Source organism: Pelophylax lessonae (assembly GCF_965119305.1).
Source record: "Pelophylax lessonae genome assembly, chromosome: 10".
NCBI classification, from domain to species: Eukaryota; Metazoa; Chordata; class Amphibia; order Anura; family Ranidae; genus Pelophylax; species Pelophylax lessonae.
The window spans coordinates 82,783,183-82,795,397 of NC_138777.1; the positions used below are offsets into that span (position 1 = coordinate 82,783,183).

Consider the following 12,215-nt stretch of genomic DNA (forward strand, 5'->3'; position numbering starts at 1 on the left):
GCTGTCTGTAGGCGAAATGGTGAGGGGAATTTCTTTCCAAATGTGGTATGAACATAGAACCGCAGGAGTCGTGGAAGGAGGGGGTTTGGCCCCTATGCGAGTGGCAAGTAACAGCTGTTGAAGGCTCTTGTGTGGTAATAAGGCCGTTTCCATCTGCGACCAGGATTTGTTGGGGGAAGGGGACCACCAGTACTTAAGCTGGTCGAGCACACATGCCTTGTAGTATGAATAAAGGTTGGGGACACCCATCCCCCCTAGGGACCTATGCCGGGACATAATAGCTAGCGAGCATCTCGAGGGTTTTCGGTCCCATATAAATTTGGTAATTACACTTTGAAGGGCTGTAAAGAAGGAGCGTGGAAGGGGGATTATCAATGTGCGGAGGAAGTAGAGGAGCTTAGGTAGGACTATCATTTTAAATGTGGCTATTCTACCCATAACGGATAATTCTTGCGTTTTAAGGGATGTCAGAGTGCGTGGTAAAGAGTCCAATAAGGGTTTAAAATTGTGGGCAAACAGTCCGGAGGTGTTCGAGGTGAGTTGAATGCCCAGGAAACCTAAAGAGTCTGCAACCCAAGTGAAGGGGAGATTTTGCGAAAGTGACTGACGGAGGGCAGGGGGTATGTGGAGAGGAAGTATTTGGGATTTGCTAGCATTTAATTTATAATAGGAAACTGCACTAAATTCTTGTAAGAGATCATAAACTGCAGGTAGAGATTTGGCTGGATTGGTCAATATGAGCAAAACATCGTCTGCGAACAGACTAATCTTGTGCTCAGACTGAGCGACCTTAGGGCCTGAAATAAGATGGGAGTCACGGATTCTCTGAGCTAAAGGTTCCATAAGTAATGTAAATATGATGGGCGAAAGGGGGCACCCTTGCCTAGTGCCATTGGTAATGTGTAGGGGTTTGGATTTAATTCCCAAGGTAAGGACTACTGCGGAAGGGGTAGAATACAGCGATAGAATGGCCGATTGCATCCAATCCTGGATACCAAACTTGTCTAGAACTTGTTGTAGGTAACCCCAATGGACCCTGTCAAATGCCTTCTCCGCATCCAGGGACAGGAGCAGAGAAGGCGTCTGAGGGGCCCCAAGGTGGGAGATTAGGCCAATAAGACGTCTGGTGGCATCAGGGGCCTGACGACCAGGAACAAAACCCACCTGGTCCGGGTGTATCAGGAGAGGAAGTACCCTCTGCAACCTTAGAGCTAATATCTTGGCGTAAATTTTAATGTCAACATTTAGCAGTGATATAGGTCTATAGTTCGCAGGCAGAGAAGGGTCCTTATTCGGTTTCGGGATAGTAACTATAACAGCACGCAACATATCAGGAGGGAAGGAAGCAGTGGAGGAAGCAAGAGAGAAGATCTCCTGTAATCGAGGGGCAATTTCTGGAGCAAAACATTTATAATAGTCATTGGAGAAGCCGTCTTCCCCAGGGGATTTGTTGTTAGGTAGTTTAGAAATAACAGAGCAGATTTTGTGCGGAGTAATGGGTTGTGAGATAGATTGGAGCAGCTCCGGAGAGAGAGTAGGCAATTTAGTCTTGGAAAGAAAGTCGGCAATACCCTCAGGAGTAGGTTGAGGTGTAGAGCCTTCAGTGCGGAGGTCATAGAGTTTCTGATAATAAGACGCGAAGGCATCCGCTATATTTTTGGGGTTGGTCAGGAGATCAGCTGCGGTCGGATAGGTCAAGGATAGAGTTTTTTGTTTTAGTCGCTTAGATTTGACCCTCCGAGCGAGAGAGCAGCAAAAAGAAAAATAGAAAAAAAATAAGCAGCAAAACCAGCAAACATTGGAGCTCATGGCATTCCTCCAGAAAGTTGAAGAAGAATCTGACTTATGCAGAAAGCAGAGGCTTGTAGGAAATCATGTCCATTCAGAGTGCAGGCGTTCCAACGGGGGAACATTGGGTAAAGGGGTCACGTCGGGTATAAGTTGCCACTGCTTGAAAAGCTGTATCCCCTTCTCCACACTGTAGATAGGATATGTCTTGCCGTTCCAGGTGACCAGAAGCTTCGTGGGGAAACCCCATTTGTAGATCACTTTGTTATTGCGGAGCATCATAGTGAGGGGCGCCAGCTTCTTACGGTTAAGTGCAGTTTGCTGCGAGATATCTGTATAAAGGGAGATGCCCATGAATTCTTCAGGGACCGCTGGACTCTGTTTCGCCGCCAACATGACCCGCTCTTTCACATGGTAATAGTGTATGCGAGCTAGGGTGTCCCTAGGTGTTGTGTCGGGCAGGAATTTGGGCTTTGGAATGCGGTGGGCCCTGTCCACGCACAGTTCAATGTCGCTCAAGGCCGGGAGGAGGGCCTTCATCAAGCGTTGCACATAGCGGGTCAGCTCACTATGGGGGATAGTTTCAGGGATCCCCCTGAACTTAATGTTATTCCGACGTGAGCGATCTTCTAAGTCGGCTAGTTTAGTTTGGATGCGTTGTAGCTCAGTCTCTTGGTCGGTATAAGCATCGACAAGGTCATTATGTGCATGATAGAGATCCGCCATCTTAGACTCTAAATGATGAATTCTATGGTCATTGGTCTGCACTTTGCCTTTAATATCATTGAACATGTCGTCAAAGTCATCATGGAGTGTGCTCCTGAAGGATAGGAGCATCCTCTTCATGGTCGCTTCAGATATAGGCTCGTCTGAGGCAGGGAACAGATCAATGGAGAGATCTGAGGATCTGTGAGGCCTCTGGGCCTTGTCTGAGGTGCGCTGTGTGAAGGGGGAAGAGTCTCCACTATTGCGGCGTTGTTTGGACTTAGCAGGGCTGGATGTAGTGGGAGAGGAGGGTGGGGAGCTTTCCTCCAGCGTCCCCATGTCAGCCATGTCCTCCAAAAGAGGGTCGCCTCCGCCGCTATAGCGCTGGTGACCGGGAGCCGCGCCGGGTCCGGCGCCATTTTGTGTACCTCGAGCCGGCGCCGCCGGGAAGAAGTCGGTCAGCCGCTGAGGTGGTTTCGCCGCCTTCCTGCGCTTGGACATCGCTGCCGGGTGATGTAAGGAGCCTCCTCGGTCGATTACCGTAACCGCTGTGAACAATGTCAGCCGCTGTGTGTTGCTGTTGTCTGGTGGATGCCGGAGCTCTCACTTCATGCGGCCATCACGCTCGCCGGCTGGACACGCCCCCTGGGTGATTAGTTTTAATGATCATACATCTACTGTGTCTTGAGCATGGTTGCTAGAAAATTTACAGCTACTAAACACATATGTGATTATGAGGGTGTATGTAATGAAAACTGTTTATAGTAGAAGTATTGGGTTTCATAAAAAAAATAAAAATTATACTCACATACATGGATGCAGCATCAGTCCAATGCTGCATCTGTCCCCCACCAGCTCTAAGACGGAGAACTGAGTGATCAAACACCGCTGATCACTTAGCTCTCGGTCTTTAGGCTGCAGAGAGCTGGTGACTGACATTTACCAGCTCTCTGTTCTGCCTCTCCAGCACTCACTGGAGAGATGAACTGTGGAGGGGGGGGGGGGGGGGTAGGCGGGAGTGGCTGGCTCAGGCTCTTAGGGGCATGCTGAGAGGCTAAGCCAGCTTCTGGTCCAGGGATCTGGGTGCATCCCAGCTATATGGTCGGGATCTTTTCAGAGCCTAGACTGGATCTGTGATACTAGCCTACAGTGGGCTTTAGCCAGCTGTTAGCTGAAAACGGGTAACAGGAGTGCAGAACAAACTGCTTTGTGGCTCAAGTCAAGACTGCCTCTGGAAGAAATCTCACTGTCACAAAAGAGGTAGAGTGGATCCTGTCCTGCCTGGAAGTTTTTGTTTTAGCCTTGTCCGCCAATACAATTCCCAACAACTGGCAGGGAGAGTTTCCCAGCTGGCAGCAGAGCTCACTTAACTGATACAAAAAAGCTAAAAAGAAGCATATTTTTACTGTGTGTATATACAGTCTGACTTCATTGCATCTATATATTAGGATGGTTATTTGGACTTTAGATTCTACTGGAGCATAATTCAGTTTTCTATGACTACCTCTACTAATCTACCATAACTTAGCATTGTTATTCTTTGTTCTTTAGTAGCAATAAAGAAATACATCTAAGAAAGTTAATAAAAATACCATCTTTTTTTCCAAACAGAGCCCATGAATGTTTGCATAGTGAATGGGACTGTGTACCAGGTAAAGGGAGGCCTACCCAGCTGTTGGACATTCTTATTTATCCGAGGGTTGAAGCTAAAGAGATCCTTTAAATTATTCCTCATCTCTTCACAGGTTGGTAAACTAATCTGGACAGAGAAGTCACCCTGTCAGACTTGCAGATGCTCAAACGTTAAGGACTCCCAAACTGGGTTTAATACAATAACTTGTAACCCTATTATTTGCATGAAAAATTGTTCATTGGTAAGTACAATATAGCACTTGATAAATTATAAATGTATAATTGTCATATTAGGCCATTTTTCCTGTGTCTATCAGAGTTCCTGTGTAGGCAATGAGCTGACACAAAACACCAATGAGCTGTATAGGGACCTGTGCCAGTGGGATTTTGTTCACTTTAAATTGGTTTGCATACCTATACATGTCTATGGGAATGCAAATTCCACTTAGAGCAGGTCAAATGCAGGTCAGAATAAAGTCAACTGTAAAGCAAATGAACCTGTTACTGAATACTGAATGCTCTTAGAAGCATCTCAGATGGACTTCAATGTGATCCAACTGACACAAGCCCAAAATCAGTCAACATAGGTCCTCAAACATACACTAGTCAATTACATAAAATGAAGAGATAACTTCGAAACAAATATATATATATATATATTTTAAATGATCATTATCAGGTAATAATTTTAAGAAAACATACTTTACATATTTGCTACACTATTTTAGCTGCAATATCATGATGTATCGAAAGGATATTAAACAGCCTTGTGTGCAACAAGAACATTTCACATGCTCAGTGTTAAGTTCCTTTTACACATCATGACTTCCTAGGTGTGTTTCTCCTCTTTACCTTGCTCAGGAAAAAGAGGACCTTTTATTCTAAAAGAATTATGTGGAGAGGGTGCTTTTCAGTATAACCATTCTTGAAAGAATTCCTAACTCTTGAGTACTAAACTGCTCAGCTTGTATGGTAGATGCATGAAGCCATTATTCTAGGGTTATTCTCTCATATTAAAGCAGAGTTCCAATCATTTTTTTTTTTTTTTAGTTTATTAAAAGTCAGCAGCTACAAAAACTGTAGCTGCCCCCCCCTCCTCCCCAAAAGCTGGGGAGGAGGCCTTAAAGTGGAAGTTCCAACCCTTTCTCTTCTTGTGTTCTTTCCTTCTTTTCCTTTCCTTTTCTTCCTTTCGGATATTCCATACTTCCTCCTTTCTTGTGGCTTATAGGGTATCTACCTCTCTCAGGACCTATATCTTCAGAGGGTGATCATATGCAACCCCAGTTCATAAGATTCAGGAGGGGGGTTCCCCTTCCTGGTTTACAGAGGGCATTTGTAACTTACATGGAGGTCCACGGTTATATTTTTCTGTGCTTTCCTTGCGGGCTGGGATTCTGTTCTGATCCTCAGACGTTTTAGTAATACTATTTTAGTAACCATGCCTATCTCGTATTGCATTGTTGCCATTGTTATCATTACAAAGTCCCTTCCCGAGAGGGCTCTGTATATGACACATTGTATACCTTTCTTATGCAATATTTCCTGAGATTGTATGTTATTAATCTACATATGTCTTATAAAATAAAAAACTTTTGCAAGTAAAGTGGAAGTTCCAAATCTTGTTGTGGGAGACCCACTTAACAATCACAACAACTGAGCCAGGCAAAAATATGTGATTGCACAGAAAGATGTGTACAAGTGAGTTGGAAGTGGGAAACCTACAATGTTGAGTATGGAGGGCCATATGTGAAATAAGGGGAGAAACCTCAAACCCACTCATCTTTGGAGCTTAGATCACTGTGAAAACAGTAGGATCTTGCAAAGCCCAAGCACAACCAGTGCGCTTAAGCTACATTCTGAAGAAATTGGTGGGTTCTCTGAGGTTCTGGGTCTCTGAGGGTTAACACTCTAGTCTACAGTCTAGTCCAGGCATGTCCAACCTGCGGCCCAGGGGGCTCATGCGGCCCGGAACTGCAGGCAATGCGGCCCACTGCTCCCTGACAATTTTTTTTTTTTTGCTGGGGAAGAAGGAAGTCGGGTAGGGGGCACGGCCACAGTGGCTTCCAACTATCTGTAGGCAGAGGCCACCTCGGAAAGAATCATCCTCTAGTTGTGTTAAATTAGTGCTGGGGGGGCCGCGGCAGCGCGGGAAGGGCGTGGCAGCATTTTATTACTTATATACCTTAACTATAGTATATATTTTATTTGCGGCCCGAGAAAATTTCTCTACACTCAATGTGGCCCAGAGAAGCCAAAAGGTTGGACACCCATGGTCTAGTCCTTTTGCATAAAATACAGGGCTGAAAAGTGATTATCAATTATTTATTTCTCCTCACAATCTAAAATCAGAGTCAGGCCTTTTTAAATGTAAGATCTTTCAAGGATAGCATTCATTTGTCGACATTTGTTGGAAGTGCTGTATGTATCCACTCTTCTATCCATACAGATATATTTTCTTACTTTACTTCACTTTACAGGGATTTGTTTATGAAGAAGCAAGCATTGGATGTTGTGGAATGTGTGTTCAGGTATCCTGTGTTGTGACTACCTCTAATGGATCTCTGTTTACTCTGCAGGTATTTGGAGAACATTCATTGCAGACAATTCTATGGTCTTTGATAAAGCTGCTAATATACAATTTAGTTGATCTGCTTAAAGGATACCTATACCGAGGAAATATTGGGCTGTCGTTGCTGACTGCCCTTCTAAAAAGGATATTTGTCTGGCTGTCATGCAGATCCCAGGAGTAATAAACCCCAAGCATGTAGACAAAACTGTCTTCATTTTGATTTGCGTACTTAGGGGTCAGTGACTCAATTTAATTCATAGATTACTAGGTAACTAGTATTCTTATAAGAAGATTAGCAATGACATTTTGGGCAATGATATGCTTCCAACTTTGTGGGAACAGTTTGGGGATGGCCCCTTCCTTTTCCAACACGACTGCGCACCAGTGCACAAAGCAAGTTCCATAAAGACATGGATGAGGTTGGGGTGTAGGAACTTGACTGGCCTGCACAGAGTCCTGACCTCAACCCAACAGAGCACCTTTGGGATGAATTAGAGCGGACACTGCGAGCCAGGCCTTCTTGTCCAACATCAGTACCTGACCTCACAAATGCACTTCTGGAAGAATGGTCAATCATTCCCACAGATACACTCCTAAACCTTCTGGACAGCCTTCCCAGAAGAGTTGAAGCTGTTATACCTTTAAAGGGTGGGCCAACTCAAAATTAAGCCCTACAGACTAATGCCTCGTACACACCCAACGATTGTTGGCCGTGAATTTTCGGCCAACGTCCGATCGGCCGATTTTCGGCTTGTTAGTATGATGCTTCCGACAACCGACTCCGACTTTTCGGCCGAATAAAATCTGGTGTGCAGGCTATAAAATTTTTGTTGGCCGTCACCACAACGGCCGATTTTTCATCAGTCAGTACAGATTTCGGCAGACAAAAATCTGATGAGCAAGACTGGTCATGCTCAGAGAAGAAAAAACACACGGAAAGTAAACCAGCACATGACATCACTTCTGAAGTTGTTTTTTGTTGGCCGAGAAAATTTGTGTGCAGTCTAGAGCACATTTCAACCAACAAAACAACACTGGACAAAAGTCGGCCGATCGGTCGGCCGATAATCGTTGCGTGTGTACGAGGCATAAGACTGGGATGCCATTAAAGTTTATGTGCATGTAAAGGCATGCGTCCTAATACTTTTGGTAATATAGTGTATCTATTTTTTCTAACTGCATTGGGGTTATGAACTGTGCATAGGGGGAATTTATGTCTGTTTTTACAATTAAGGTGAATGTGACTGTGGCCACAAATAGTCAGTACAACAAGCACTCAGACTGAAGCAGAAAAAAAAAATACAGAATAATTTATATGTATATAAACTCAACACCAAATATGTTGTATATTGCAGATTACTGGCCCTTAGATGTGTTGGCTGCATTCATTTTCATGACAGCTGCGGAAAATCCTGTCCTTTTAACGTCTTGTGCATGGAGCTGAAATCTCCGACAGAATTATCAGTTTTCCCAGATATCTTCAATAAACTACAAACCCCTCTTCCCTATATAATATATATGCTATATAATAGCAATAATGACAGAGAGAGGTGTTTGAAGTACACATCAGGAGACTAGTCTTAGGGAATCAAGCTACTGCCCAATAGATATATTAGCCACTTCTCGGCAGGAAGGATTTGCCTCCTTAATGACCAGGCAATTTTTTGCAATTCGGCAATTCGTTATTTTAATGGAAAATTGTGCGGTCGTGCGACGCTGTACCAAAATAAAATTGATGTCCATTTTTCCCCACAAATAGAGCTTTCTTTTGGTGGTATTTGATTACCTGTGTAATTTTTACTTTTTGCGCTATAAACAAAAGAAAAGCGACATTTCTGGAAAAAAAAAATATATATATTTTTCACATTCTTCTATATAACATTCCCCCCCCCCCCCCCCCCAAAAAAAAAAATGAAAAATCAAAATTTTTCATCCTTTTAGGCCAATTTGTATTCTGCTACATATTTATGGTAAAAAAAAAATCGCAATAAGCATATTTTAATTGGTTTGCGCAAACGTTATTGTGTCTACAAACTAGTGGAAAGATTTATGTCATTTTTATTTATTTATTCATTTTTTTACGAGTAACGGCGGCAATCTGCGGTTTTTAGCGGGACTGTGACATTTTGATAGACAGATCGGACCCCTAACTAAAATTTTTGACACTTTTGGGGGGACCAGTGACATTACTACAGGAATCGGTGCTAAAAATGTGCACTGTTACTGTAATAATGGCATTGGCAGGGAAGGGGTTAACCTAGGGGTGGTCAAAGGGTTAAAGAGGAAGTAAATGCAGGAAAAAAAACCGAGAAAAAAAAAACCTGTAAAGACAAAGGCATAATGAGCTAGTATGCATCACATACTAGCTCATTATGAAGTATTTACCTAAAAACGAAGCCCCGCAGTGTCTCCCGCTCAGCAATAGGGCAGCCGACATGTCACGTCCTCCGGCCATCTGATTGGCCGGAGGCGCGATAACATCACGGCCAAGGCATAGGGTTCTGAAGGAACGGCACGGGTGGCCGTTCCTTCAGAGCGCATGCGCCGATGACATCATCGGCTGCATGCATTGTAAGTATCTCCTAAACGGTGCATGTTTAGGAGATATTTATAGCACCTATAGGTAAGCCTTAATATAGGCTTACCTATAGGTAAATGTAAAAAAAGTGGATTTACAACCTCTTTAAGTGTGTCCCTAGGGAAGTGTTTACTAACTGTATGGGGGATGGGCTTGTGAAATGACCACAGAGACCTGTGATTCTATATAGAAGCATTACAGGTGCTCTGTGATCATTTCAGAGAGTAAAACGGTCAGCTGTTTTTACAACAGCCGACCGTCCTTCTCTCACAGCGGGGAGCAATCATGGATGGCCGGCAGCAATTTCAGCCGCCAGCCCCGTGCATTGGCATCCCCGTTTCCTAGTGGGGACAGGAGCGCACGCCGGCACCGTGCGCTTGTCCCCCAGCACCAGGTGCGCGACCGACATAAGGCTCTGTCAGTTCGCGCAGGAGCGGCTGCCTGCCACAGTAAATGTGCGGCGGGTGGTCCTATTTTGCACTTTGCCATGCTTTGTATTGGTCTGCTATTGCCCTCCATAGGTCCAGAACACTAGAATTTATGTGACAGGTTTACAATTTTGTTTTTGAACTACAAATATCTTCACATTTTCTCGTTCAATCATTTTTATTGAGTTTTCAAAGGTAACAGGATAAATCATAACATTAGAAATGTACAGTGAGGATTCAGGACCATGGCTAGGTTACAAAAGTTGTACAAGGACATACAAGTAATGCAGGATTCCCGAATAGCGAATAGAAAAAAGGATAAACCTTCAGGTTTGGCTGCGGAATCAGACATAGAAGTGTTCACGTTTGGGAGAATATCCTTCTTAGTTGATATCTTCATATTTTTATTAATCTGTTATTCATGGTCCCTTGTTTTTATAGTGTATTTCATTTTAAAGTTATATATCCTGTACCGGCAAATACCGTAATTCATAAATTGTTTGAATGATTTTCTCAATTTTAGCCTGGAAATTCGGTTTCTGACAACTGCACCCAGTACACATGTGAGCGCATGGGAAATAGCTTGGTGACGTCGGCACGAACCCAGATTTGTCCTCTGCTTCACAAGGAGGACTGTGAGTCTGTGAGTCGTACAGTATGCACACTCTGTTTGAACGCAGATAATTTATTTTGTACACACATTCTTAATCTGCAATTGCTAAAATGTGATTTCTGATAGTCCAAATGACATACAAAAGAAAAAAAATCTGGTTTGACTTGTTAAAGTGTGTGTTACTAATCAACCCTGGAAATATATTTTAGCTGTATTTAGCTGTGATATGTACTTTTTTTTTTTTTATTAAAGTGGAGTTCCACCCTAAAATTACTCTTCTGTTCATCTTCTTGTGCCAGGTCACCTTAAAAAGATTTTATTTTTACTTACCTTGGATTAGAAGATAATATACTCACCTTACTTCCTCTTCCTTCCCTCGGCGGCCACGGCCCGTCGTCACTTCCTGGCTTGCAATGATTCCTGGGAGCTAAACGTCATTGCTTCCAGGGATCAATGCGCCTGCACCGACCCCGACGTCAGTTTCGGTGTAGGCGCGTCATACCTTACTAAACAGCTTCTGGGCATGCCCAGAAGCTGTGCAGGGATGACACTGCAGCCCCAGAAGTGACGGCGGGGCCGGCTCAGTGCATCGTGGGACCGAAGAAGACGGAGGAGGATGCAGAAGAGGATCGCGCTGGCTTCAAGCTGCCCACACCTAAAATGGCAGCGCTGGACAAGACATTTTCAAGGTAAGTATTTCTTCTAAAAGGTAAGTGCAACCTGGGACAGTACAGAGGCTATCCATTGTGGAATGCACCAGCCCTGACTGTCCCGGGGGTATTTTTATGTCATTTTTTTTTTTTAGGTGGAACTCCGCTTTAAAACCCTTTTTTGCATCTCCTCACTTGAAGATGTCCTCTCTTCTTCAGCCACTTCCTGTCTACATGCACTCATTCAGCAATGGTTTCACATCATTATTCTGGTCTGGTTTCTGGGACTGGTTGTGTATTGGCACAGTCACTTAAAAGTCTCCATCAGAGGCTTACGTGATGGGATGAAAATGTGGGAGAACAGTGTGAAGATAGGTGGTAGATTAAAAGCAACTTTTTGAAATTACATTAACATGTTAAAGTATAAATGAGATTTTAGTAAGTGGATTTAGATCTACTTTAACTCTTCCCAAACTTTTTACTGGTGTACCTCCTGTTTTTCCTACTCCTAGTTGCTAGCTTTGTTCCCAAGAATGCCAGGATATATATATAGAAACCTACCAATTTAGAGCTCCAACCAGATTCATTAGAACTTGCTTCGTCTAAGGCGTCAGCATACCAAGACATTTTGGACAATTTCATGCTCCCAACTTTGTGGGAACAGTTTTGGCCCAACATGACTGTGCACCAGTGCACAAAGCAAGGTCAATAGATGAGCGAGTTTTGGGTGGAGGAACTTGACTGGCCTGCACAGAGTCCTGACCTCAACCTGACCTGAACACCTTTGGGATGAATTAGAGGGCAGAGTTTGAGCCAGGCCTTCTTGTCCACATCAGTGCCTGACCTCACTAATGCGCTTCTGGAAGAATGGTCAAACATTCCCATAGACACACTCCTAAACCTTGTGGACAGAGTTGAAGCTGTTATAGCTGCAAAGGGTGGGCCAATTCAATACTGAACCCCGCAGACAAGGCCCCTTTCACACATACGGTCTGTTCAGTTCATCAGTTCAGTCACGTCAAAATGTATCAGTTTTCCATCCGTTTTTCATCCATTTTTCATCCGTTTTTCGTCAGTTGTCATCCGTTTTTCATCAGTTGTTATCCGTTTTTCATCCGTTTTTCGTCAGTTGTTATTTGTTTTTCATCCGTTGTCATCCGTTTTTCATCCCTTGCCATCCGTTTTTCATCCCTTGTCATCCGTTTTTCGTACGATCCGTTTTTTTGACGGATGAAAAATAGTGCATTCATCC

General features: G+C 43.8%; 1 protein-coding gene across 1 annotated transcript in view; it reads left to right on the forward strand.

The window, feature by feature from the left end:
- LOC309564997 (intestinal mucin-like protein) overlaps nucleotides 1–12,215 on the forward strand; it is a 50,179-nt gene that overhangs the window by 17,564 nt on the left and 20,400 nt on the right. The window contains exons 3-6 of the mRNA XM_082269729.1: nucleotides 4,105–4,145; nucleotides 4,239–4,367; nucleotides 6,603–6,701; nucleotides 10,224–10,343. Coding sequence (XP_082125855.1) covers nucleotides 4,105–4,145; nucleotides 4,239–4,367; nucleotides 6,603–6,701; nucleotides 10,224–10,343 — 389 coding nt within the window. The remainder of the gene's footprint in view (nucleotides 1–4,104; nucleotides 4,146–4,238; nucleotides 4,368–6,602; nucleotides 6,702–10,223; nucleotides 10,344–12,215) is intronic.